Genomic DNA, 26016 nt, shown 5'->3' with positions numbered 1-26016 from the left:
CTGGCAGCACCTGTTTCGGGCTCACCATGTTTGGAGTAAACAAGCGGGATTCACGAGCCTTGGCAGTCAGCCAAGAGTAGAAGTAAACAGCACGAGGTTTGGCAGCCAGCCAGGGTGCCATCTTTGGCTGGCTCGGCCGTGCTCGCTTCCCACAAAATTCTTTCAGGGTAGTAGGCTGGTCTGCGTAGTTGGTGGGACAAGGTAGTAGGTTGGGCTGGTCAGGGTAGTAGGAGGGCTGGTCTGTGTCTGGCAGATCAGGAGCCAGGGAAGATGGGGGTGGGGACAATCTGAGGAGGGACTTAGCAGTCTATTGGTGGGGGTTTAAGTAGCCTGGTTTAGGAAGCTAGTCCAAAGATCTGAGGTAGAGGAATTGGAGCAGGTCTGGGTTCAAGGCTAGCAGGGGACAGGCTGGGGTGGGGTAGATTGTAAGTGTTGAGGCTTCAGAGGAATGGAATAGAGATGTGGTTGGTAGGTAACTGACTTACCACGGTCCTAGGTGGGCGGGTCTTTTTTCTTTTTTTTTTGAGACAGGGTCTCACTATAGTTTTGGCTGGTCTAGAGTTCTCTATTTAGACTAGGCTGTCCTGGAACTCACAAAGATCAGCTTACCTCTGTCTCCCAAGTGCTGGGATTAAGGGTGAATTACCACCATGCCTGGTATAGAGATGGGATTCTTTTTATTTTTAAATTATTTATTCTTATTTTATGTGTATGAGTGTTATGCCTGCATGTATATAAGTGCCCCTGTGTTTTGCATTGCCCATGGAGGACAGAAGAGGTTGTCTGATCCTGTGGAACTGGAGTTAGAGATGGTTGTTATCCACCATGTAGGTGTTGGGAATTGAACCTGGGTCCTCTATAAGAGTAGCCTGTACTCTTAACAACTGAGCCATCTCTCTAGACCTCAGAGATGGGATTCTAAGCACCCAAAGAGAGACTGGTCTGATGGGAACAGGATGCTTCATAAAAGAAGATAGCTGAACATTTAAGAGATTCAGATGGAAGAAGATTCGCTAAGGATTCTAGATGTTTCACTCATGCATAAGATTAGTGCAATAACATAAATGTTTCAGCTCACCATCATTAGCTGACTAGTCTCCATAAATGGTAACCAACCCTAACATCCTTTTATGGTTCCTCAAGACTCCCAGTGTGGCAGGCTATCGTGGTAATGACCCATTTCCCCATACCCATGCTCTTATGTATTCCCCTTCTTCACAGACACTAGCAAACATGACATAAGCAAAAGCTTCACAAACTTGAATGGAGGCCTGCCCTTTGGGAACCCTGAAACAACTGTGTTGAGGAGCTCAGGATGAAAGACCATGATAGACGCACCAGATGAAGGGACACATGAATGAGCCTCGGTGAAAGCACAGAAGCACCTAGTCAACCCCCAGGTATATGCAAGACATCATTATTGCTTGAAGCCACTGCAATTTGCTGTACCAGCAAAACAACTGTTGTACAGAAGGGACATAGCTACCTTCCTACTCTGTAGAAACCAGAAATACTGACTTACTGTTTAGTATCATGAAAATACATCTCTACTGGGCAGATGAACCTTGGTTCAAATAAAAGGTGGCTCTTCCTCCAGCCACGGTTCTAAGCCTGAGTGCGTAGTATAGTTTTAGTCCATACCCAGCTCAGTCACTGGGTACATTTATGTGCTAAGTAAGCTGCACATTTAAGTCAACCCTCTGGGAGATTCCTAAACAATTCTCTCTTCAGTTAGCATAGAACAGAAAACTGGCTTCAGATCAATGCAGTTATCCCAATGAAGGGTAGAGATAAAGCTGGAAGCCTTGAGGAGTCAGTAGAAACAAATTTATTAAAAAAGACAGGCTGCATGTTTATATAGTCACCATATTTTCCAGCTGAGTCAATTAGGCAAGCTTCTTCTTGAGGAAAGATGAATAGTTCTCTGAAAAAAGGGGAGTACCATTCTTCCTAGGTACCCATGACATTCCATAGAAGAGGTAGATAAAGAGCTGGATTCCGGAGGAAGTGCAGTCATGAGCTAGATCTTTAGGCAGGTGGTGGGGCTCAACAGAGACAGGGCCTTTAACTCACGCTTCCTTCATCCTAAGAGAATGTTTTGGACCAGGAGTATAAGAGAAAAGGCCGGGATTGCCCACTGGTCCTTGGAGTTGACTGGCCTTTACCAGGCTGCTCTTGGGCCTCCTGTTTCGGCTGCACAGTGGATACCTTCTTCTGGACTGTAGCGCACAGGGCCACAGCGTAGCTGGGGTTCCTCCTCCTTATACCAGTGCTGCTCACTAAAGTCAGGGAAGAAAGCTGCAATCTCTCTGCTGGCAGAAGCCACAGAATCTTTAAGAAGAGATAAGACAAAATAGAGTGACAGGTTGAGGCAGGAGGAATCCAAGATGGAGGCCTGCTTGGATAACATAGCAAGATTCTGTCTCGAAAAACAAAAACAAAACCAAAAACAAAATGATAGAGAAGTACTTTCAGGGGCTGGGGAGATGGCTCAGTGGTTAAGAGCACTGGCAACTCTTGCAGAGGACCCAGGTTTGAATCCCAATGTCCACATGGCAGCTAACAACCATCTATAACTCCAGCTCCAGGGGAATCTGTTGCCCTCTTCTGTCCTCTGAGGGCACTGCATGACATGGATGCACTTACATGCAGGCATAACACTCATACACATTAAAAAAAAAATTGTTTTTAAGGGCTGGAGAGATTGCTCAGTTGTTAAGAACACTGGCAGTTCTTGTAGAGGACCTGGGTTCGATTCCCAGTGCCCACACGGCAGCTAACAACTGTCTGTAACTCCAGTTCCACAGGATCCAATGGCCTCTTCTGACCTCTGCAGGCATTGCGTGACACAGGTGCTCTTACATGCATGTAGGCAATACACTCATACATATAAAAAAAAATAGAGCTGGGCATGGTGGCACATGCCTTTAGTCTCAGCACTTGGGAGGCAGAGACAGGCAGATTGCTGTGAGTTCCAGGCCAGCCTGGTCTACATAGTGAGTTCCAGGGCAGCTGGGGCTACAGGGAGACCCTGTCTCAAAAAGACCAAAAAAAAAAAACAAAATTAAAAAACTGTTTTCATAGGGAGTACAAGGTGGAGGCAAGGATTTGGTTCAGAAACCCCAAGCCTCTCAGTACTGGGGTATGTAAAGAAATCTCACAGACCACATGACTGGGACAGCTACAAAGGACCAGAAATACATGGAAGAAAGCTCACTGGGGGATGGACTTATGATTGTCAATTTTACCACATGGCTCACTCACTGACCCCAAGACATCCTTCCTATTTGTGGCTGTGGACAATGGAGTTAGACTCACCTGAGCCATGGGTGGTGTTGCGGGTGTCAGTGAGGCCAAAACTCCCACGAATTGAATCTGGGGCCATGAAGCGTGCCCGAAACACTCTGGTGGGGCCCATCAGTGTCCTCCAGTGCTGGATGGCATCTTTGTGAGCAAGGATGTAAGCTCGGATTGGCCCACTGAGAAGGAAAGAAGCCCATGTGAGTGATCTGGCCACCTCATCTAGAGCATCTGCCAGCAGGGTGTAAAGGAGCACTGTACAGTCTGTCTTTCTAGCAAGTACCAATGCTGCTTCAAAGAGAAGGCAATGGGAAAGGAGGGTGACTATTTTTTTTTTTTTTGGTCTTTTTTTGGAGACAGCCCCAGCTGGCCTAGATTCGCTATGGAGACCAGGCTGGCCTTGAACTCACAGAGATCTGCCTGCCTCTGCCTCCCTAGTGCTGAGATTAAAGGCCTGTGGTTACTACGCCTGGCCAGAAGGTGACAAGAGTCACAGAGATCAGCAGAGTGGCTAGGCAGTATTTAAGAGTAGCCTACTCAACTGGGCGTGGTGGTACAGGCCTTGTCTACACAGTGAGTTCCAGGCCAGCTGGGGCTACAGGGAGACCCTGTCTCAAAAAGACCAAAAAGAGTACCTACTCCAGCCCCTGGTCCAGTAACCACCACGATGCCTGCCTAACAGGTCAGTGTCAACTCAGTTATGTTTATTGTGACTTGACAGTGGTCACAACTTTAAAGAGTGGTGAGTGAAAGGAATAACACTATTTATAGGGAAGAGGAGATAGACCTCAGTATGTATAGATGCTAGGGTCAAAATCAGAAGTACCTGGCCATGAACTCCACCAGTCGCTGATAGAAAAAACGCCCTGCAAACAGAAAGTACCTTCATGAAGACACTGGTGCACGAGAGAAACTTCTGTGCTCCCACCTCATTACCTAAACACTACTTAGGAAAAAGAAAAAGGACCTTGGAGTCTGACATTTCTGCACGTGAATCTAGGTTCTGCCACTTATTATCTGTGCAGTTTTCGGTTAAGTCATTTACCTCCCTAACTTGGTTTCCAATCTGTGTACTGGGCTATATAAATACCCACTTTTCAGGGTTTGGAAGAATTTTATTTTTCTACATTTTTTTCCTTTTTCTAAATTTTTCTTTTTTATTTATTTTTAAATATTCTATTTATTATTTTTATTCCATGTATATGAGTGTATTGCCTGTATACAAGTGTACCCATGTTGTCCAGTGCCCGCAAAGGTCAGAAGAAGGCAATGAATACCCTAGAACTGGAGTTATGGATGGCTGTTAGCTACCATGAGGGTGCTGGAAATTGAACCTGGGTCCTCTATAAGAGCAGTCCCCTAAATTTCTTTTTTAGAAAAAGATTTTATTTTTATTATTCATTGTGTTTTTCTTTTCCTTTTTGAGACAGGGTCTTTCTGTAGCCCCAGCTGGCCTGGAGCTATGGAGACCAGGCTGAACTTGATCTCACAGAGATCTGCCTGTCTGCTTCCTGAGTATTGGGACTAAAAGTGTGTGCCACGATACTCGGCATTATTTTTATTTCTGTGTAGGGGTATATGCACATGTGAGTGCAGTACCTACGGAGGCCGGAAGAGGGTATTGGATTCCTGAAGCTAGAGTTACAGGAAGTTGTAGTTGCCCAACATGGGTGCTGGGAACCAAACTCAAGTCCTTTGAAGAGCAGCAAGTGTTCTTAACCACTGAGCCATCTCTTCAGCCCTTTCTTTTTCTATATTTTTATTGAGAAAATTAAATAAGCATTACAGAAATGTTTGACAAAATAAATGTTCACTAAATGCTAATTATTGATATTATTTTCAAGATATAAAGTTAGCTGGATGTGGTAGCACACACCTTTAGTTCCAGCAGTTGGGAGGCAGAGGCAGGTGGATCTCTGTGAGACTGAGGCTAGCCTGTTCTACATAGTGAGATCGAGGCTAGTCTGGTTTCTATAGCAAGTTTCAGGCCAGCTGGGGCTACAGGGAGACCTATTTCAACAAAAGATGGCCTCTTCTGACCTCTGTGGGTACGACATGACATGGGTGCACTTAAAAACATGTAATACTCTTATATACATAAAACAAAAATAATAAAACTCTTAGGAAAATAAAATACTGATTACCAGAAGAAGTCTGTGCAGAAACAAATTCTAGAAGACTGGCTGTGGGGCTGGAGTGACCGTTCAGAGTATAAGTGCTTCCCATGCAAGCATGAGAGCTTGTGTTGAGCTCCAAATCAAATGCCAAGCATGGTGGGGAACACTTGGAATCCTAGTGCTGGAGCAGTGGGGCAGGTAGATGCCTGGGACTCACTGGTTAGTCCGCTTAGCCTATTTGGCGAGTTCCAGGCCAATGAGAGATTCCTGTCTCTAAAAAAAAAAAAAAGTGATGGTGCCTGAAAAATGACACCAGAGGTGGTCCTCTGCCCTCCAGATGCATAAATGTATACATGTACACACACACACACACACACACACAATCACAGACTGGACTGGGTGTAATTTTAGACAGTTGGTAGGTCAGAGAGAGGCCTCCAATGTATGTTCTAGAGACTCAGATGGGGACTGAGAGGCCTTCCATTCAGAAAGACTACTGATCTCACCTTCATGCTCTTGGTAAAACCTCCGGCAATCTTCCTTCCTCCATAGCAGTTCTCTCATTCGTACAATAAGGAATTTGTTGCTCAGAATCTGTTGATGTATAGCCTGGATAATACATCACCCCAAAGAAATAAGCCAATCAGAAGACTGAGTCTGACCAAAAGAAACCATGAGCACCCCTGGAGCACAGGACTCAAAGGGTCTGTTCTAGTGATCGGTGCTACAGTCTGGATCTTAAATGTCAGTTCAAAGTGCATGTGCCAAAGGCAGCTGATGACACTTATTGGGAGACAGTGGAAACTTTAGGAGGTAGGGCCTGCTTGAAGGAAGTTAATATTAGGAATGTGCCCTTGAAGGGGATCGTGGAACCTGAGCCCTTGAAGAGATGGTAGAACCTTAGCCCTTGAAGGGGATAGTGGAACTTAGTCCTTGAAGGGGATAGTGGAACCTTAGTCCTTGAAGGGATGGTGGAACCTTTGCCCTTGAAGGAGAGATTGGAACTTTAGCCCTTGAAGAGATAGTAGAACCTTCGTCCTTGAAGAGATAGTGGAACCTTAGCCCTTCTGCTCTTTTCTTTTTTTCAGCCACCATGCTGTGAACACTTTTCACTACGATGAAATGAGTCAGTGAAGTGAGGTCAAGACCTTGGTTACATTGCCAGAGTATGAATCTGGGGTACAGAAGGGAGAAGAAGCACTGCTTCTGCCCCTCCACTCCTGCGGTACTTTGAGCTCAAGTTCCTAGTCCTCACCACCCAGAACACCAACACTAGGTTTCATGATGAGTTTTTCTCATTTGTTCTAAACAATCACACTTGATTAAAAACTCTGTTACTACATGTTATACACAGAAGGTTTTGGGTGGTCATTACTATGGAACAAAGTACACCCATATGAGCCCAGTGCTGGAGGATGCACTTTCCTTGCCCTCTACCACTTCTAACTCTCTAGTTCCATCATCCCCAGGCAGGCATTCCTGCCTTAGTGTCTCTCTTCTGTCTTCCTCTTGGCATGAATTGGTGTCTGCCTGTCCTTTAGTGAGCTTACTGAGTGGTACTGCTCAGTAAATACTTAGCCAATTGTAGGCAGAATCCTAACATGATCTCTCTGTGTCTATGTTTCTTATCAGAGCCATTCCCTAAATATTAGTATTCACTGAGATTCTGTCATTCTGCCCTCATCTTAATTCTACACTCTCTGCCTTGTTAGTCTTGTTCACTTCCATCATTTCAAATGGCACCAATGATTTTCAAGTATTGATTATCAGATCATTTTCCATCCTTGTCTCCAGACCTATGAATGTGATACAATATGATTATGTCACATTACAGAACAAAAAGAATTTGGAGGCTGGAGAGATGGCTCAGCAGTTAAGACCACTGGCTACTATTGCAGAGGACCTGAGTTTGGTTCCCAGCACCCACATGGCAATTAACAACTGTCCATAGCTCCAGTTTCAGGGGATCTAACACCCTCTTCTGACCTCCACAGGCATTACACACATGGGTGCCCTTACATACATGTAGGCAATATACTCATATACATAAAATAAAAATAATGAATACTATATTTAAAAAAATAATTTTGCAGATGCAATTTAGGTTACTAATTAGTTGATTTTGCTTTAGGTATAAAGGAGCTTCTCCAGGTGGGCCTAAATAATCACATAAGAGGATGGTGAGATGGTTCAGTGGATAAAGGTGCTTGTTGCTAAGCCTAACAACCTGAATTGATTCCCACAGGATGGAAGGTGAGAGCTGACCCCATTAAGTTGTCCTCTGACCTCCACATGCACACATCACAGCAGACACACAATAAATAAATGTAATAAAAATAATCACATAAGCCCTTTAAAAGTATAAAAATTTACTCTGGCTGGGGCCTGAAAGTCAGAGAGATTTGAAACATGAGGATTAAATTCACCATTGCTGTCTCAAAGATGGAATAGGCCATCAGGAGGAATGTGTCATCTCTAGAACAGAAAGCAATTCCTGCCTGAAGACCAACAAGTACATGGAGACCTCAGTCCTACAATTACAGGAACTAAACTCAGCCAACAATTGTAGCAAGCCTGGAAGCGCATTCTTTCCTAGACATTCCACATAAGAACCCAGTCAGCACACATCTTCTCTTTGGCCTTGTGAGACTATAAAGAGATAATCCAGCCAAGCCGACTGAACTTCTAAACTATAGAATTGTGGAGTGATAAATGAGTGCTATTTTAAACTATCAAATCTGTTAGATAGCAATAGGTTATATATATAAATATATATATATAAACACACACATATCTGTATATACACACATATACATACATATACATACTGATGATTTTATTTTATAGCTTAGTTATATTTTTAATTTATGTGTATGAGTGTATTGCCTGTATGTATGCAAGTTTACCCATGTTGTGCAATGCTTGGGGAGGTCAGAAGAGGGCATCAGATTCCCCTGGAACTGGAGTTACAGACAGTTGTTAGCTGCCATGTGGGTTCTGGGAATTGAACCTGGGTCCTCTAGTGCTCTTAACCGCTGAGTTATCTCTTGCCTGAAGATTTAAAAAAAATGATTGTATAGGGTTCTCTCTTATATTTTAGATCTGCCTCAAGTCTCTAATTTTTTAGGGTCAGAGCAAATGGCTCCTAGTTCATCTTTTTTTCTTTAATTTAAAAAATTATTTAATTTTTTTATCTTTAAAATTTTTAAATGAATTTATTAATATTATAGCAATTTATGTGTGTGTATTGTGTGTGTAGGTTAGAGGACAACCTGTAGAAGTTGAGTCTCTCATTCTACCATGTGGGTTCTGGGGCTTGAACTCAGATGATCAGGTGCCTCTACCTGCTGAGCCACCTTGCTGGCTCACTCCTAGCTTTTTAACCAGTGTCTAGCCTGTGACTGTGTTTTTAGTCAAGTGGTCCTGTAGTACCTGAAACAGTGCAGTAGAGTCTTAGGATTCATTCTTACCTCCAGAATTAGTGGGTGGGCAACTGCATCAGGCTTGATCAAGGCTAGTGTGAGTTGGAGAGCCTGAGGACTTCGCAGGATGGAGGTCATCGCACTCCTGCCATCAGAGAGCTACTTTAGAGACTGAGCAGTGCTGTGCCCCCAACCCTCTGTACCCTGGAAGCCATGCCCATGTTGCCTTGCAAGTCAATCAAGGCCTTCGTCCCAACACTCACAAAGCACCTGTTATACTGTAAGGCTATATGGTATATTTAGTTACTTTGCTTATTTGTACTCACAAAGTGGTCAAGGAGACACTCAGATTACCCTGTGAGGCATATAGTCTGGTTTGTACAACTATAAGACCAGGAGGGACTTCCTCATTGAAGAGAAATTTAAGTTTAAACATCAACTTTCTTTGCCAATAGTCTCATATCTTCTAAACCCTTTTATGTGTTTTAAACAAAATTTATAATGTCTATTCTTTTGTTTGTTTTTGAGACAGGGTCTCCCCATAGCCCCAGCTGGCCTAGAACTCCCTATGTAGACCAGGCTGGCCTGGAATTCACTGAGATCCACCTGCCTCTGCCTCCCAAGGGCGAGGATTAAAGGCGTGTACCACCATGTCCAGCTTATAATGCCCACTTTTGAACAGCTTGGCCCCAAGAGTACAATGACTGATTTTACTTATAAAATCAGTCCTAGCCTACTGTGTCTCCCATCCATTCTAAAATTGGAAGATTGACTGACAAAAAGTTTAGGCTGCCACTGGATGCTTAAAAACATGTGTGGGTTACCCACCACCTCTTATCTAACATTCAGGGTCTCCTCTCCCCTGCACAAATCAAATGCATTAATATAGTCAGCTGTCCTCAGTGATCAGGCTTATAAGCTCAATTGTGAGGTCAGAGACCAGGCTGCAACTTTTTGTAGCTGAAAAGAGTGTCTAGTAGAAAGAGGCTCAGTTAGTATTATTGACCAAATGAACCAACAGAGCCTTATTTCTACTCATCTTTAGATTCCTAGTGCTTGATATTATGTAAGAGTTCAATAAATAATTGTGGAGATGACATAGAAGATAAAATATCTTATAGACTTGGCTAAGAATTGGAGTCTCTTTCAATAGGGAAACTCTACTTCTGTGTGAGAAATTTATCACATTTGCAGGACTAAAGACTAGAGTTCAGTCTGTGGCACATGCCCGTATTTCCAGCCCTTAAGAGGGAGGAGTACTGAGAGAGGTGGGCCGGGTGTGGTGGCACACTCCTTTAGTCCCAGTACTGGGGAAGCAGAGGCAGGCGGATTTCTGTGAGATGGAGGCCAACCTGGTCTACATAGGGAGTTCCAGGTCACCTGGGGCTACAGGAAGACCCTATCTCAAAAAACCAAAAAGAGTTTGAGGTAAGCTTAGACCTTATCTCAAAAACCAAACCAAACCTAGGTCTCAAAATACTACCTCTAATTTGTCAATGAATACAGAAAGACTACACACACACACACACACACACACACACACACACACACACTCATTCTGGGTGACATTCTCATTTCTTCCTTTTTTTTTTTTTGGAGACATGGTCTCCCTATAACCCCAGATGGTCTGGAACTCACTATGACCAGGCTGGCCTCGAACTCACAGAGATCCTCCTGCCTCTGCCTCTCTACTTCTGGGACTAAAGGCATGTGCCACCATGCCTGGCTGATATTCTCATTTCTTTTAGCCAGAACATAGCTTAACACTCATGGTAGATGCAGTGCTAGAGTATGGCTCAAAGAAACGATCCCGGCAGTCTCTTCTTTCCATGTCCTTTCTAGAGCTTTTCTCCTCGATGTTCCATTCAAACTATGTAGCCAAACCCAATCTAAGCAGTACAAGATCAGCATACCTGCTTGATCTGATAATACCCCAGATGAAAACACGGCATCATTGTCAGTTATATCTTGCGATGTCCTTGAAACCTTCAGCTCCTCATTCTCCACATCCATACTACTACTAAGTCCTGATAATGCTTCTTACCCTGTATCTCTCAAAATCTATACAAATCTCTTCCTTTCAACTACTGTCACTCCAGTCCAAGACACCACCATTTGTCCTTGGACTTTAAAAAAAAATATATTATTAGTATGCTTGTATTGCCTGCATGTAGGTAAGTGCTCCCCAGTCGTGCAATGCCTGCGGACGACAGAAGAGGCTGTTGGATCCCCTGGGACTGGAGTTACCGACAGTTGTTAGCTGCCATGTGGGTGCTGGGATTCAAGCCCGGGTCTTCTGCAAGAACAATCAGAGCCATCTCTCCAGCCCCGTCCTTGGACTTCTATACCATCCTCCTCACTGGTTTCTAGGATTTTTACTCTTGCTATTCTCTAAATTGGTTCTACAGCGCCTTCAGTAAGCTAAAGCTAACCACGCAGTCCCTTCTTTAATCCTTTGAACTGTGCTCTGCTCTTAGAATAAGACCAAGGTCCTTAGCATAGTCTACCATGGTTTGGCAGACTTTGTACGATCTGGTCCTTGGGCAACTTTCTAGCTTCAACTGGAGTCCCACAGTCCTTAAAACTCTTTTGCTCCAGCCTCATGACTTTTCAGTTCCAAGACTTTCTGGCCTAACAATCTTCATGGAAGCAATTTTCGACCTCCCTCTTGTGCCTCCTCCTTGCCCATTTGATCTTAGCTCGCGTTTCCAGCTGGACTGTCTTAAGGTTCCTTCAGTAACCTCTTTCCCATTAGAAGGCAAGCTCCAAGCAAACAGGGCTCTATTTGCTCGCTCCCTATCCTCTCCTCAGTCCCTGTGCAGAGTGCCTAGTACACACCTGGCTTTCCACAGCATTTAGCTAGAAGAATTAGTGAATGACTCTGATCCAGCCATCCCAAGACCAGGTTGCTAGGGGTTCTCCAAGGGAGGACAGGAGCCCTGCAGAGTGTCATTTCTTTCCCAATGTCAGCTAAGTTAGGAGAGTCTGGGCTACTGGTTTACAACGAAACGCTATGCCGTAGAGAAACTTGCTTGACTTAAAGGTCTATCAGACAATTACAAATTATGGAGGTTTTCCCCACGCCTCTCCGCAACTGAGAAGAGCACTGCTGCGCTTCCGGAAGGGCCTAGCTGAAGCCCATTCTCCCACTCCGGCCACCCCACTCCTCTGCGGTCCCCATCTGTGGCCACGCCCCATATCCACGGCTCTAGGCCTCGGCTCTCGACACGCCGCGGTACCTCCCGCCCTATATTTTAGTCTTCAAGCCGCACGATCCCAGCGCTTCTACCCAAGGCCAAGGCCGCCGCAGACGCTGCTATCAGACACCAAAGCGGGTTGGGGTTCACCTGGTCCTCCCACCGCTGCGCCAGATTACAGGGCACTGCGCTAGTGACCTGCGCGGCCCTTCGGGGTCCTTCAGGCGCGCGACGGGGCAGCCATCGTGGGGTCCTTCTGGGCCGCGTGGGAACTGAGGGGGCGGGCGAAGCTGTGCCGGTTGCGGAGCTGAAAACAGAACTCCCGGTGTCTATGGAGAGGATGGTGACAGAGAGCAGAGAGTTGTGGAAACTGTAACGCTGATGACAGGCTTTACAAGTGTAAAACCTAACAGGAAAAGTGGTTTCTGTCAGGCCGCGGGCACGCCGGTATCTCGGGCCTCGGGAGGCAGAGGCAGGTGCATCTCAGAGATCGAGACCAACGTGGTCTAGAGTTCCAAACCAGCTGGGGATACACAGGGAGCCCCTGACTCAAACGAAATCAGAGTATCACCCAGATCAAGGAGTGAGAAATAGCGCTAAGTGCCATCACTTTAAAACGTGCTAATTTACCGTCGGTGTTCGAACACACAGGCATCACTTATGGGATGTTGGCTGCTTGTTTGTACACGCTGTCCTGGGGAACGTCCTTATCTGACCGGCTGGTGAAGGCATTTTAAATATGGCAAAGCGGTAACTGTGATGTTAAGTGCCAACTGATTAATCAATTTGAGTTTATTCAGAACTGTAGTAAGAAACTGTTGAGTGTGGTACCGCTCAGTGTCAGTATTAAGCTGTCTTTATTTGTATATTTTTGTGTTTAATTACACATGTTATCAGTCTCTCCTGAAGGGATCTAATCCAGGATACTGAGTGGGCTTTTTGCATTCTACATTTCACACTGAAGAATTTTTTTTTTTTTTTTTTTTTTGTCTTTTGAAACGGTCTCCCTGTAGCTCCATCTGGTTTGGAACTCACTATGTAGACCAGGATGGCCTCGAACTCAGAGATCCTCCTGCCTCTGCCTTCCGAGTGCTGGATTAAAGGCGTGCGCCACCACACCCGGCTTTAAATTAATTTTAAAAAATTCACAAGTGTTTTGATTCGTGGTGTGTTTATTTGTATGTGTGTAGTGCCTGCGAAGGCGGGAAGAGGGGAATAGAGCCAGAACTGCCATGTGGGTGCTGGGAGTTGAACCCAGGTCCTCTGGAAGAAAAGCAAGTGGTTTTTTTTTTTTTTTTATTAGGTGTTTTTGAGCCGGTCTCCCTGTAGCCCCAGCTGGCCTGGAACTAAGAGAGATCTGCCTGCCTTTGCCTCCCAAGTGCTGGGATTAAAGGCATGTGCCAACACCAGGTTCAATTCTCAGCACTTAATGTGGTGGAAGGCGTGAACTGATGCCTACAAATTGTCCTCTTGACACCCACATGACTCACAACCACTGGTAACTGCACTTCTAGGGGGATCTGACATCCTCTTCTGGCCTCCATGTGCACTTCATTGAATGGTGCAGATACACACATTCACACATTCAGACAACACATACGAATAAAATAAAAACAAAATGAATTCTTAAAAAATAAAAAAGAATTATAGGTCAAAATAATGTATCCGTTAATGTGGCATTATATAACATACCCTAAAAGAATTGTAGATACTGTTTTTTTTTCTGGCATTTTTAACTTGAAAGTGATAATGCTGCAAAATAATGTATTTGACAGTATTTGGTGACAATTTTTAATTAAATAGTTTGTTAAAACATTTAACCTGAAAAAAGAGTGTGATCAGAAGACCAAGACAACTTTGTATATTTGTGGGAAGCAGGCGCGGTCGAGCCGGCCAAGATGGCGCCCTGGCTAGCTGCCAAGCCTTGTGCCCCTCACTTGTTTACTCCAACCTGCATAAGCACAATAAGCCCGATCATGTGCTGCCTACTTGATCAGAGACATCATCGAGTATGATCCTGCTAGGTGGCCCAATAAGCTGCCACTCTGCCTGCCCCCTACGTGTGTGTGTGTGTGTGTGTGTGTGTGTGTGCGCGCGCGCCCTGATTGCTGGGGGGAGGGCTGTTGGGAACGCTATATGAAGAGCTGAAGTGTGTAATAAAGTGAGAGAGAGTGAGAAAAAGAAGCTTGAACCTCACCTTGGTGTCTGTGTCGTCTTTCCTCGGCTCTGCTGGACGGAGTCGTGGTTCGCGGCATATAATGTCTCAAGAACTAACAGTAGCTTATTAGCAACTTATACGATAATAAAGTAACAAAAGTTCCTAAGTTTTGTTCTTAATTACTTTGGACACAAAAATATTTTTGTTATTCCATTTGCGGTACTGAATATTTTTCCATTTCCAATATTTTGAGGACGAGATGGCAGTTTATAATGTCTCTATAATGTCACATTTTGAACTTTGTGGCATTGTAGATTTTACCCTGGGAAATTATTTGAAATGTCATTAGTGGTAATCCTTTTTTTTTTTTTTTCAATTTTTTTAACTTAAAAAAAATATTGAGAATTTCATACATGCATATAAGGTGTTTTGAACAAATCCATGGCCACTATGAGTGGTAATCTTATACACATTCTTCAAATATGTACAATTTGGAGGCTGGGGAGGTGGCTTAGCAGGTAAAAATGCTGGCTTCACAAGAACAAGGACCTGAGTTCAAATCTTCAGTACTCATGTAAAAAGCTCAGTGTGGCACCCACACTTTGTAATACCAACGCTGTGGAGGGCAGACAGGATTTCTGGGGCTTGCTCGCTGCCAGCTCAGTTCCAGGCTCAGTGAGACACCTTGTCTCAAGAAAATAAGGCAGAGTTATGGAGTAGGACCCCTGACATCTTCTAATGCACCTAGTATTCATGTTCAGTAGTTTGATTTTATTTATCTACGCCTGGATAAATAAAAGGAAAAAACAAGAATTTGGGCCAGTGAGATGGCTGGGTGGGTAAAAGTGCTTGCTTTGCAAGCCTGACAACCCGAGTTACATCCCCAGAACCCATGTGAAGGTCGAAGGAGAGAAATGACTCTACAAAGTTGTCCTCTGAGTTCCATTAGCACACTGTGACATGCACATATTATACATACATACACAATAAATAGAATTTCAAAACTTAAAAACATTTGTTGATATTTTATAGACTTATTTTTCATTACATTTGATTATTAATTTGTGTGTGTGTGTGTGTGTGTGTGTGTGTGTGTATGCACATGTGCCATAGGGCCTGTGTTTGAAGGTCAGAGGACATTTTGTGGGAATTAGTTTTCTCCTTTCACTAGGTAGTTCCTGAGAATCAAACTCAGGTCCTCAGGCTTGGCAGCAAGCATTTTACCCACTGAGCTATTTCTCCAGTCCATAAATCTCCTTAGTATATTTCCTGGGATTAATTTCAGAAAGTCTGAAAAAAATCTTTTTTTTTTTTTTGGTCTTTTTGGGACAGGGTCTCCCTGTAGCCCCAACTGGCCTGGAACTCATTATGTAGACCAGGCTGGCCTTGAATTCACAGAGATCTGCCTGCATCTGCCTCCTGAGCGTCTGGTCACAGGCATGTGCCACCACACCTGGCTTCACGTTATTTTTATGCTGTTTTCTAAGAAGGAAGAAATTGGAGCAAATTAATTTCTACCAGTAGAAATGTCCTTAATCCTAGGTCATATCATTAGGCTATAGTTTATGATTGGGAAAGTGAAAGAAGCAGAAGCATTAAAGTATTTTTTTTTTTTTTTTTGTCTTTGTGAGACAGGGTCTCCCCTGTAGCTCCAGCTGCCCTGGAACTCACTATGTAGACCAGGCTGGCCTTCAACTCACAGAGATCCGCCTGCCTCTGCCTCCCGAGTGCTGGGATTGAAGGTGTGTGCCACCACGCCAGGCGCATTAAAGTGTTTTTAAAATATTTTTATTTTATGTGTATGAGTGTATTGCCTGCATGTATGTGAATGCACCCGTGTTGTGCAATGCCGCTGAGGTCAGAAGAGGGTTTGGGATTCCCCTAGAGCTGGAGTTAAGGACTGTTTGTAGCCGCCATATGGGTGCTGGGAATCGAACCCGGGTCCTCTGCAAGAGCAGTCAGTGCTCTTAACCGCAGAGCCATCTCTCCAGGCCCGCATTAAAGTATTTAGATAAAACGGCCAGCGAGATGGCTCAGGAGGTAAAGGTGCTTGCCACCATGCTGATGTCCTGAGTTCAATCCCTTATATCCCACATGGTAGAAATAGATAACTGTAGTCAGTTCAAGTTATTCTCTGACCTCCGGATGTGTACAGTTTTTTTTCTAAAAAAATAAGATACTGGAGAGATGGATCAGCAGTTAAGAGCACTGGGTGCTCTTGCAGAGGACCTGGGTTCGAATCCCAACACCCACATGGCAGCTAAGCAACATCTTCAGTTCCAGGGGATCCCATGCCCTCTTCTGACTTCCATGGGCATTTGCATGACACGGGTGTGCTTACATACATCCAGGCAATACACTCATACACATAAAATAAAAATAAAATATTAAAAATATATTAAGATAATCATTTATACTGGGTTTAGTAGCACTTTAATCCCAGAACTTGAGAGGCAGAGGCAAGTGAATCTCTATGAGTTCAAGGCCTGCCTGGTCTACGTAGTGAATTCTTGGGAAACCAAAACTGCATAGTGAGGCTTTGTCTCAAAAAAAAAAAAAAAAGAAAAATATATTTTTCTCTTTTTTTCAGTTGTGTGTGTGTGTGTGTGTGTGTGTATACACATTTGTGTTAACCTAGTATCATAATGAAATTTTTTAGAGATGAGTTCAAATAATTGGTTCTTGTAATATAAACCTGATTTGTGATGGTGTGTAAAATTTGTAAGCATTTTTTTAAAGTTTTTTTAGTTATGTGTACATGTGTGTGCCTATGTGTGGTTTTGTATATGTGAATGTAGTGCCTGCGGAAGCCAGAAGAGGATATCAGATCCCCTAGAGCTGTAGTTACAGGCCATTGTAAACTGCCTGATGTGGGTGCTGGGAACAGAGCTTGGGTCCTCTACAAGAGCAGCAGGCACTCTTAACCTGAGCTATCTGTCCAGCCTGGTTTTAAATCTTTTAAAAATTAATTAATTTATTTGTAATGTGTGTATTGCCTGCATGTAGGTAAGTGCACTTGTATCATGCAATGCTCGTGGAGGTCAGAAGAGGCTGTTCGATCCCCTGGACTGGAGTTACAGTTGTTAGCTGCCATGTGGGTGCTGGGATTAGAACCCAGGTCTTCTGCAAGAACTACTAGTGTTCTTAACCGCTGAGCCATCTCTCCAGCCCTGGTTTTAAATTTTTTAATTGAGCTTCTGGATACAACAGTTCTCAAACCCAGACCCCCTCCCCCATTCATGCCTCCCCTACCACTGAACCCCATGCACTCCACCACACATGGTAAGTCCTGTCCTGTCAAGTATTTGCACCCAGATGCCCTTCAGTGCAAATTTGTCCATTAGAGTCCAGTCAGTCCATCCAGAGATTGTGTGCAAAACATACTCTTTCCCCCATCCAGCAGCAACCAGCCTCCAATAGCTCTTAGTCTAGGGCCACCCTGCCACCCATCTCTCTCCTTCCCTCTGGGCCCTTGTTTAGTTGAGTTGGTATGAACCCTGTGCTTGATGCCACTATTGCCACAAGTTCACATGTGCAAGCTTCCAGTGGCCTGAAAGCCTCTGCGTCCCTGTGTCCATGAACTAGCCCTGGCTCTTATAATCTTCTGCCCCCTCTTCAGCAATGGCCCCTGAGCTGTGGGTGGGTGGTTCAATATAGAAGTCAGCCTGTTTTTTTTTAATATAGCAATTTTTTGAGAATTTCATACAATGTATTTTGATCATATTCACCTCCTCCTATCCTGGTAACTCATATACTCCTGCGTGTGGGCCTGTCCCCTGGAGTGTGGTCACCCTACTAGGAGTAACACTGTTAAAGAAAACTGCCTATCCTCAGAATCCATTAACTGTCCATAGTTCCTCACCTAGGGGTGGGGGCTCGTGAATTCCTTGCCCCTCCATGCTAGAGTATTGACTAGCTTGAGCCTGTGTAGGCAACCAAAGCTGCTATGAATTCATGAGCTGCAGTGACCCTAACATGTTCAGAAGACACTTTCACACTGGCCCTCCACAACCTTTGTCTCTTACAATCTTTCTGTCCCTTCTGTTATGGTCCCTGAGCCTTGGTGAGGGCCGCTATAGATGTCCCATTCGTGGCTGAGCATACCACTGACACTTAACTCGCTGCACTTTGACCAGTTGTGAGTTTCTGTGTTAACCACCATCTGCTGCACAAAGAAACTTCTTTGATGAGCTGCAATAATCTATTGGTATAGAAGATGAATTTAGGGGGCAGTTTGATACTATGTCCATTTAGCACAATAGTTAGGTTCACTCCTGGGGCCTGTGAGCACCCCAACCATGAGTTCTTGGTCATATTTACAGCATGTTTTTCCTTCTGTGGAGTGGGCCTTAAATCCAATCAGAAGGCAGTTGGCTTCCCCCATAATGCTCATGCCCCTGTTGCACTCATGGCCATGTCTTACCTTGCTGGCCACTGTGGTTCACAGGGTTCACAGCTGGGGAAGACTGTTGACTTTTTTCCTCTAGCAGCCTATGTAGCACCTTCTGGCACCATGAAAGCTTGTCAGTAGGGTGGTTTTTGTTTTTTAATAAAAATCAGAATGTATGTCTTAAGAATTTTTTCAGTACTTTGGATTTTATGCTATTTATGTTGAACTTTGCACATGCTGGGTAAGTGCTCTACCTATAAGCTATATCTCTATTTTTGCTCCACCTTTTTTTTTTGAGAAAGTCTCACTAAGTTATCCAGGCTGTCCCTGAACTCACTCTGTAGCCCAGGCAGGCCTTAAACTTGCACCTGCCTCAACCCCCTGAGTAGCTGGTATTACAGGTCTGCACCATCAGGCCTGGCTTACATGTGAGACCTAAATGCATCCTTGAGAAGTATTTAGAAACACTACTATGACCAGGATTACTGTGCTCAATAAATTTTCTTTCAATAAAAATTGGAATCCCGACTACTATCCTCAGGCCTCTTTATTTTATGTTGTAATTTAAAAAAAAAAAGTTAAAACCTCATTCAATTTTATGTCTTATAAGGGTTATACTGAGTTCAATATTGTATATTGTATAACTGTATTAATTTAACTGTGAACCTCAAAATTTACAGCTAATTTTGAAAGAGAAGCATCTTTGCTCTGGAAATTGTTATTGAATATGTTAATGCTGTAATGAAATGCTTCTAATCATGTGGTTATTAAATAATTTTTTTTAAAAAAAATTGGAATCCCTTTTATGGTGTAATTATTATGAAACCAGAGCCTGACTTTTTGAGAGCTATATTATTTACAGGATACATATTCCACTCAATTATGATCACAGCCCTCAGATGTTAAAAAGTACTACTATTGAGATATTTATCCCCTCATTTTACATTTCATAGGTCATTTTATCACAATTTTTATAAAAACATAGAGTGCTTATATAGTCTCGAGCAGAGACTATAGATTATCTAACATTTTTAAAAGATTCTTATTAACCGAGAGAAGTATTTGCCAGGTTTATGCTGGGAATCATTTATTGAAGAAGCAAATCAACTAATTTGATCCAAGTATCGTCTAGCACCAGCATTCTCTTCTAAAGGGATCTTCTTTTTGCCACCCCCCCAGCATTGGAGTTTGTACCTTGGGCCTTATGCATGCTAGACAAGAGCTGAGCTACAGCCCCAGTCCTCTAAAGTGGTTATCTTGGAAGAGTCAACCATTGTGCTTCACTTGGCCATCTGAGGATTCAGTAACTTTTATGATTCTTCATGGTCATCCCAGGAGTTTTTCTGTAAGAGAAATATCTGCTTAGAGAAATCGAAATGAATGAAATTAAGAGAAAAGCTAACTAACCATACTCATTATTCAGCAGAAGGGATGTTGAACACTGAATTGAGGCTGACTAGAGACATTCTAATTTCATTGAAGAGGAGGAGGAAGAGGAGAAGGAGGAGGAAGAGGAAGAGAAGAGGAGAAGAAACAGTGGGTGTGAGCAGAGAGCAAAGGTGGTGGGTGCCTGTGTGTCTGTGGGCTCCTGGGGAGCCTCTGGGAACTCCTCTCCAACAGGACAGATGACAGGTGGAAGTGGCAGGTCAGTGGCATGTGGGTGCCTAGGGGAAGGATGGGAGGTGGTATGAAGAAAAGAGTAGGAAGCTGATCCTCCACACTCAAAGCTCAGCCCTACCAGTTCCCTGCTCTGAGGGCTTGGGTGAGTCACATGGCCTCTCCAGACCTCTGCTTCTTTGAACTTGAGTTGTAGCTAAGAGCCATGCCTTTCTGGAGGGGAGGTAACAGCAAGTAAAGTGTGTAGTTCGAAGCAGGGAACATAGTTGGCCATCAGTGATAAGGCTCAGGTCTCCTGATATAGCTATCATTATTTTCTTTGTGATCTTGCCAAAGACAGGGCTTCTCTGCTCCTTTAAAATTTATTTATTTAATTTTATTTTAAGTGTATTAATTATATTATACCTATATATAATATAATATTAATTATATTTTAAGTGTATGATGTATTGTCTGTCTCTATGTATGTAAGTGCACCCATGTCACGTAAAGTTCACAGAGGCCAGAAGAGGATGTCAGATTCTCTGGAATTGGATTTAGGAGCAGCAGAGGGCTTGAATGTGGTGCAAGAATTGCCCCTCCCCCATGCCTTGCAGATCAAGAAAGATTTCTGGCAGTGTCAGTTCCCCCTGCAGGTTGCTTGGGTAATCTCTGCCATGCTTTGGACTATACATAAATAGTAGTCTTGTACTTTGCTACTGTTAAAAAGCACCAATGACTTGTTTGATTTGCTCCTAAACTCAAGAGTAAGAAATCAAAATTTCCAGTTTGGTCCTATCAAGCTGGTGGCTTCAGCCTTCTTTTAGTTGAACATCCCTGGTTGCACACTTTTTTTGTCCTGTTTTTCTATCTTTTTGTATTAGGTTGTCTCTGTAGGCATTTTGTGGGATCCCTTTCACCTTCCTCTTCTCTTTCCCCTTCCCTTCTCTTCCTTCTCACTAAGCTGCCTAGGTTGACTTTGAATTTGCCATGTAGCTTAGACTGGCCTTCAACCCATGATCCTGCCTTAGCCTCCCAAGTTCTGAGATTGCTAGCCCAGAAGTTAGTTTTTAGATGGCTGGGAAAATTAGAATGGAAGTGTGAAGTAGAAGACGCTAAGGAACTAATTAGATGCAGTAATCCATTGGGATATACAAGGAAGTGTTTAAGCATCTTAGTGATACACTCTGAAGTATGTAGGAATGAATGAAATGTCTGAGACTGTCTAATAAACTTCATCAAAGCAAGATGAGATAAATGAGGAAAAACCTACGGCAAAACCTCACAGTTATTTGAATCTGTGTGACACATAGTATTAATTCTGTTACAATCTCTACTTTTGTAAATTTTCAAAACAAAACATTGAAAATCTTTGACAACAGTCTCTGGGTAGCTGGCTCAGTAAGGAAGAGAAATTACTGTGCAAGCATAAGGACCTGAGTTTGATTTCCCAGAACCCATGTAAAAAGCTGGGCATGGCTGCATGTAACTGTAAGCAGCATTGGGGTGGAGGGCAGAGTCAGGCAGATCATTCACTGAGATACCTTGTCTCAAGGCAAGAAGGTGGAGAGCAATAGAAAAGATACCTGACGTCATGAGCACATGCACCCACACTCTCATGTGCATCTATCACACATGTATACACATCTTATAGACATATATATAAAAAAAATATATATACAAACTTACACACATATATGTAGATGCACACACACACACAGAGGAGCTGTTAAATTAATTTAGTCCTAAAAATGAAAAATAAAAATGCCTTTAAAGCATAGTGAGTTCCAGGACAGCTGGGGCTACAGGGAGACCCTGTCTCAAAAAGACCAAAAAAAAAAAAGCCTTTACTTACACATGGTCCATCATGCAGTTTAGTTATTGTAATACCTTCATATCTGGAAGAAATTATATTATGAAATATTAGTTTTTGTCTGTGGTATTCCATAAACCATGACCAATTTTTACTTGGTAGTCTTTGGGAAAGTCCAAGAAGCAAATCTTATGCTAATAATAGTGAATTTTTATTTAACAAATATTGTGATTTTTTAAAAACAGGGTCTCCTTAGCCCCAGTCCACCTGGAACTATGTAGACCAGGCTGGCCTTGATCTCACAGAGATCCACCAGACTCTGCCTCCAGAGTTCTGGGATTAAAGGCATGTGCCACCACTCCTGGTGTTAACAAACATTTTGATATATTTGCTATATGGATCTTTATTTGCCAATGAGATAAAATATCTAAATATAGATGGCTTGAAACAAAACATAGGAACCCAAAAAAATCTTTGATGATTCAAGCAGAAATAGAGAATGTATCCTAAAATTAAAATATACCTTTGAGTGTCAGTAAAATGACTCAGTGAGAAAGGCACTTGCTGCCAATGCCACCAAGTCTGACCACCTGAGTTCAGTCCCTGGGACCCACATGGAAAAGGAGAGAACTAACTTCTGCAAGTTGTTCTCTGATCGCCACTCAGGTGCCGTGGTATACTTGCCCCTACACATGCACACATGCATACATGTACACAAATAAATTTAAGAAATGTGATTTTATACACACACACATTTGATGAAAATCGAGGTATTACTATTCATAAAAGGACTGTAAGAAAAAGCTGTGGGGCTGGAGAGATGGCTCAGTGGTTAAGAATGTGCACTGCTCTTGCAGAGAACCTCAGTTCAGTTCCCAGCATCTGTGCTGGGCAGCTCACAACCACCTGTAATTCCAGCTCTAGGGGATCCAATGCCCTCTTCTGTCCTCTGTGAGCACCTGCATTCATGTACTCCCCCATAATAAAAAGTAAAAAACAAATCTTAAAAAGGAAATACTATAGCTGAGTATGGTGGTGCACGCCTTTAATCCCAGCACTCAGGAAGCAGAGGTAGGAGTATCTCTGTGAGTTCAAGGCCAGCCTGGTCTGCATAGTGAGTTCCAGGCCAGCTGGGGGCTACAGAGAGATCCTATCTCAAAAAGACAAAAAAAAAGAAAGTAAAAATATTGAGTCAGGAAGAAGGCAGGTAAGATTGCTCAATGGTCAAAGGCATTTGTTGCCAAGCCTGATGACGTGAGTTTGAACCCTCAAACTCACATGGTAAAAGTAGACAACTGTCTCCTGAGAGTTGTCCTCTGACTCCACACATGTGCCATGTCACATGAGATCTCCAATAAATAACTGTAAAAACCCCAACCAAGCCCAATGTACCCCCCTCCACTCCACCACAACAAAACACCTCCCAGTACGGTTTTTTTTGAAGCAGGGTCTTCCTGTGGCCTCAGCTGTCCTGGAACTCACTATGTAGACCAGGCTGGCCTTGAACTCACAGAGATCTTCCTGCCTCTACCTCCCAAGTGCTGGGACTACAGGTGTGCACCACCACGCCCGGCTTAAAACTTTTTTTTTTTTTTTAAAGATTTTTTTTAGTTTTTGGTTTTTTGAGACAGAGTCTCCCTATAGCCACAACTGGCCTGGATTTGCTATGGAGACCAGGTTGACCTCAAACTTCCAGAGATCTGCCTGTCTCTGCCTTCCTGGGATTAAAGGCCTGTGCCACCACGCCTGGCAGTTTTAAAAGATTTGATACCTATCTGTAGTGGTTTGAATGAGAATGTCCCCTATAGGCTCCAAGTATTTGGACATTTTTGTTCCCAGTTGGTGGCAGTCTGTTTTGGGAGGTCTTAGGAGGTATGTCTATCCTGGAGGAAACATGTCACTGGGGCAGGCTTAGAGAGTTCTTAAGCCTTGCCATATCTGGAGTTTCTCTCTTGCTTCCTGTGCCTGCTTGAAGATGTGAGAGCTTAGCTTCCACTGCTCCTGCTCCAACCACCTCTGCCTCCGTGCTTCCTTGCCATGATGAGCTCTTGCCCCTTGGAACTGTAGGCTCAAATAATTCTTCCTTGTATAAGTTGCTTTGGTTAGTGTTTCTAGCACAGTAATAGAAAAGTGACTAATACACTATCTTGAATTTTTCCAAATGATAGACGAGGAGGGAAAACTTTATTTTTTGTTAGTTGATTTATTTATATTTTATTATTTTTATTTTATATGTATGAATATATTGCTTTCATGTATGTAAGAGCCCCTGTGTTGTGCAATGCCCACAGAGGTCAGAAAAGGGCATTGGAATCCCTGAAACTGGAATTATGGACAGTTGTTAGCTGCCATGTGGGTGCTGGGATTTGAACCCAGGTCCTCTGCAAAAATAATCAGTGCTCCTAACCGCTGAGCCATGCCTTCAGCCCTATCGATTTATTTTTTATGGTATGAGTGTTTGGCCTGCATGCTTACAAGTGCATCTCTGTTGTACAATGCCCGTGGAAGCTGGAAGAGGGTGTCGGGTTCCCTGGAACTGGAATTATGGATGGTTGTTAGCCATAATGTGGGTGCTAATCTTCAAATCCATATGGAATTGCAAAGGACCCTGAGAAGCTAAAACTGTTTTGAGGAAGAAACAAAATTAGAGAACTTAAAATGCCCAATTTCAAAAATGTAATACAATACTATGGTAATCAGTAGTACTGATATTAGGACAGAGCAAAAGTGGAATAAAACGGACCAAAAAATCTCCTATATCTGTGACCAGCTGGTTTTTGACAAGGGTGTCATGATCGTTAAGATGGGAGAAAATTAGTTTTTCAACAAATAGTGGATAAATACCTGTAAAAGAATGAAGAAAGAAAGAATATTGAATAGAAAATGGATAAAGGGTGGCAAGACGGCTTAACAGGTAAAGGCACTTGTCTCTAAACCTGATGACCTGAGTTTAATACTTGGAACCTACATGGTAGAAAGGAAAGAATCTACTCCTGCAAGTTGTCATCTTGATGTCACATGTCGTCCACAAGCTGACTGTGGCACACAATGCACACATAAAGAAATTAAATAAATGTAAAAATCTTAAGAAAAATGGAGTAGTGAAGAAAATGAATGTAAATCTTCATAACTTTGGATTTTAAAAAATTAACTTATTGACCCACAGGCCTCTCTCCAACCTGAACGCTTCTCTCCCTGAGGTAAGTCGATTGGGCCCGCCTTGACTCCTCTAGCTTCATTAACCCTCCCATCTCCTCTGAGGGTCTCTCCTCCTAGCCTGGGTCCTGTCCCATTCCTTATCTTGATGCCCCAGACACCTGGGGAACCACCACTGCATCTTCCTGATCTTTTGCATCTAGAGCAACTCAGCTCCTTCTCAGGTCCCCAGGAGCATTGCTTCTGGGCCTGGCCCCACCCTCGCCTCTTTCTGCTTCCCTGGGCCTGCAGGACCTGCAGGCATCTCTCTCAGGGGTAAGTCTATCCTGCCCTCCATGCTTTGACTCCCCCAGCCTCACTCACCCTCCCATCTCCCCTGCTGTCTTGCCTCCTAGCTGGGTCCTGTCCCCAGACACCTGGGGAACCACCACTGCTTCCTGATCCTGTGCATCTAGAGCAACTCAGTTCCTTCTGGGGTCACCAGGGGTGCTCTGGGCCTAGCCTCACCCTCACCTCCCTCTGCTCCCTGGGTCAACAGAATCTGCCAGCCTCTTTCCTGGACTCTGGGGCTGACCTTTCCTCTTCCTGGTCCTTTGCATTCAGACCAATCCAGCTCCTCAGTGCAGTCCTCAGGGGCTCTTGGGGCCACCTCCTGCCCCCATCTTCCTTTACATCTCTGGGTGGCACGGCCACCAGCTGCCCTAGACCAGCATCTTTCCTGGGCCTGGCTCCCAGCCCAGTCCAACCCCCAAATTCCTGAGGCCAAAATCTTTCCTGGAGGGATCCAGACCTTAGGAGAAAGCCTGAGACCATCTGATCCTCATCTGACTTGGGCCTCTGTGGGAACTCCTGAAGACAAAAGCAATC

The 26016-nt window shown here is 43.7% G+C and overlaps 2 protein-coding genes across 5 annotated transcripts in view; both read right to left on the bottom strand.

Moving 5' to 3' along the window:
• Positions 1-1617: 1617 nt before the first annotated feature.
• Positions 1618-12249, bottom strand: Nme6 (NME/NM23 nucleoside diphosphate kinase 6). 4 transcript variants are annotated; one of them, XM_008853259.3, is made up of 6 exons: positions 12187-12249; positions 8888-8984; positions 5924-6026; positions 4127-4166; positions 3319-3479; positions 1618-2331 (listed from the first exon to the last, which is right to left on the bottom strand). In XM_008853259.3, the coding sequence occupies exons 2-6, from the start codon at positions 8975-8977 to the stop codon at positions 2162-2164; spliced, it is 564 nt and encodes a 187-aa protein (XP_008851481.1). In that variant the 5' UTR covers positions 8978-8984; positions 12187-12249; the 3' UTR covers positions 1618-2161. The 4 variants fall into 4 exon arrangements, with proteins under 4 accessions (XP_008851481.1, XP_008851479.1, XP_029412056.1 ...); XM_008853257.3 differs by having other exon boundaries at positions 12129-12234; XM_029556196.1 differs by having other exon boundaries at positions 12079-12201.
• Positions 12250-19711: 7462 nt separating this feature from the next.
• Spink8 (serine peptidase inhibitor, Kazal type 8 (putative)) overlaps positions 19712-26016 on the bottom strand; it is a 36711-nt gene continuing 30406 nt past the window's right edge. Inside the window, exons 5-6 of the mRNA XM_008853281.2 lie at positions 22036-22078; positions 19712-19927 (exon numbers count right to left, since the gene is read on the bottom strand). Coding sequence (XP_008851503.2) covers positions 19895-19927; positions 22036-22078 — 76 coding nt within the window. The 3' untranslated portion in view covers positions 19712-19894. The remainder of the gene's footprint in view (positions 19928-22035; positions 22079-26016) is intronic.

This window comes from Nannospalax galili, unplaced genomic scaffold (genome assembly GCF_000622305.1).
Source record: "Nannospalax galili isolate Female #2095 unplaced genomic scaffold, S.galili_v1.0 scaffold786, whole genome shotgun sequence".
Lineage (NCBI taxonomy): Eukaryota > Metazoa > Chordata > Mammalia > Rodentia > Spalacidae > Nannospalax > Nannospalax galili.
The sequence above is the reverse complement of the archived record's forward strand: the minus strand, read 5'-3'. Positions and strand labels throughout refer to the sequence as shown.

What these genes read in the sequence shown, in the direction of transcription:
- Nme6 (XM_008853259.3), bottom strand. Translation starts at nt 8,977, where the DNA reads ATGACCTCCATCCTGCGAAGTCCTCAGGCTCTCCAACTCACACTAGCC. An exon ending in GTTTTACCAAGAGCATGAAG is followed by an intron (nt 4,167 to 5,923) that starts GTGAGATCAGTA and finishes TTCTGTTTGCAG; the next exon opens with GGCGTTTTTTCTATCAGCGA. An exon ending in CTGGTGGAGTTCATGGCCAG is followed by an intron (nt 3,480 to 4,126) that starts GTACTTCTGATT and finishes TTTCCTTCTCAG; the next exon opens with TGGGCCAATCCGAGCTTACA.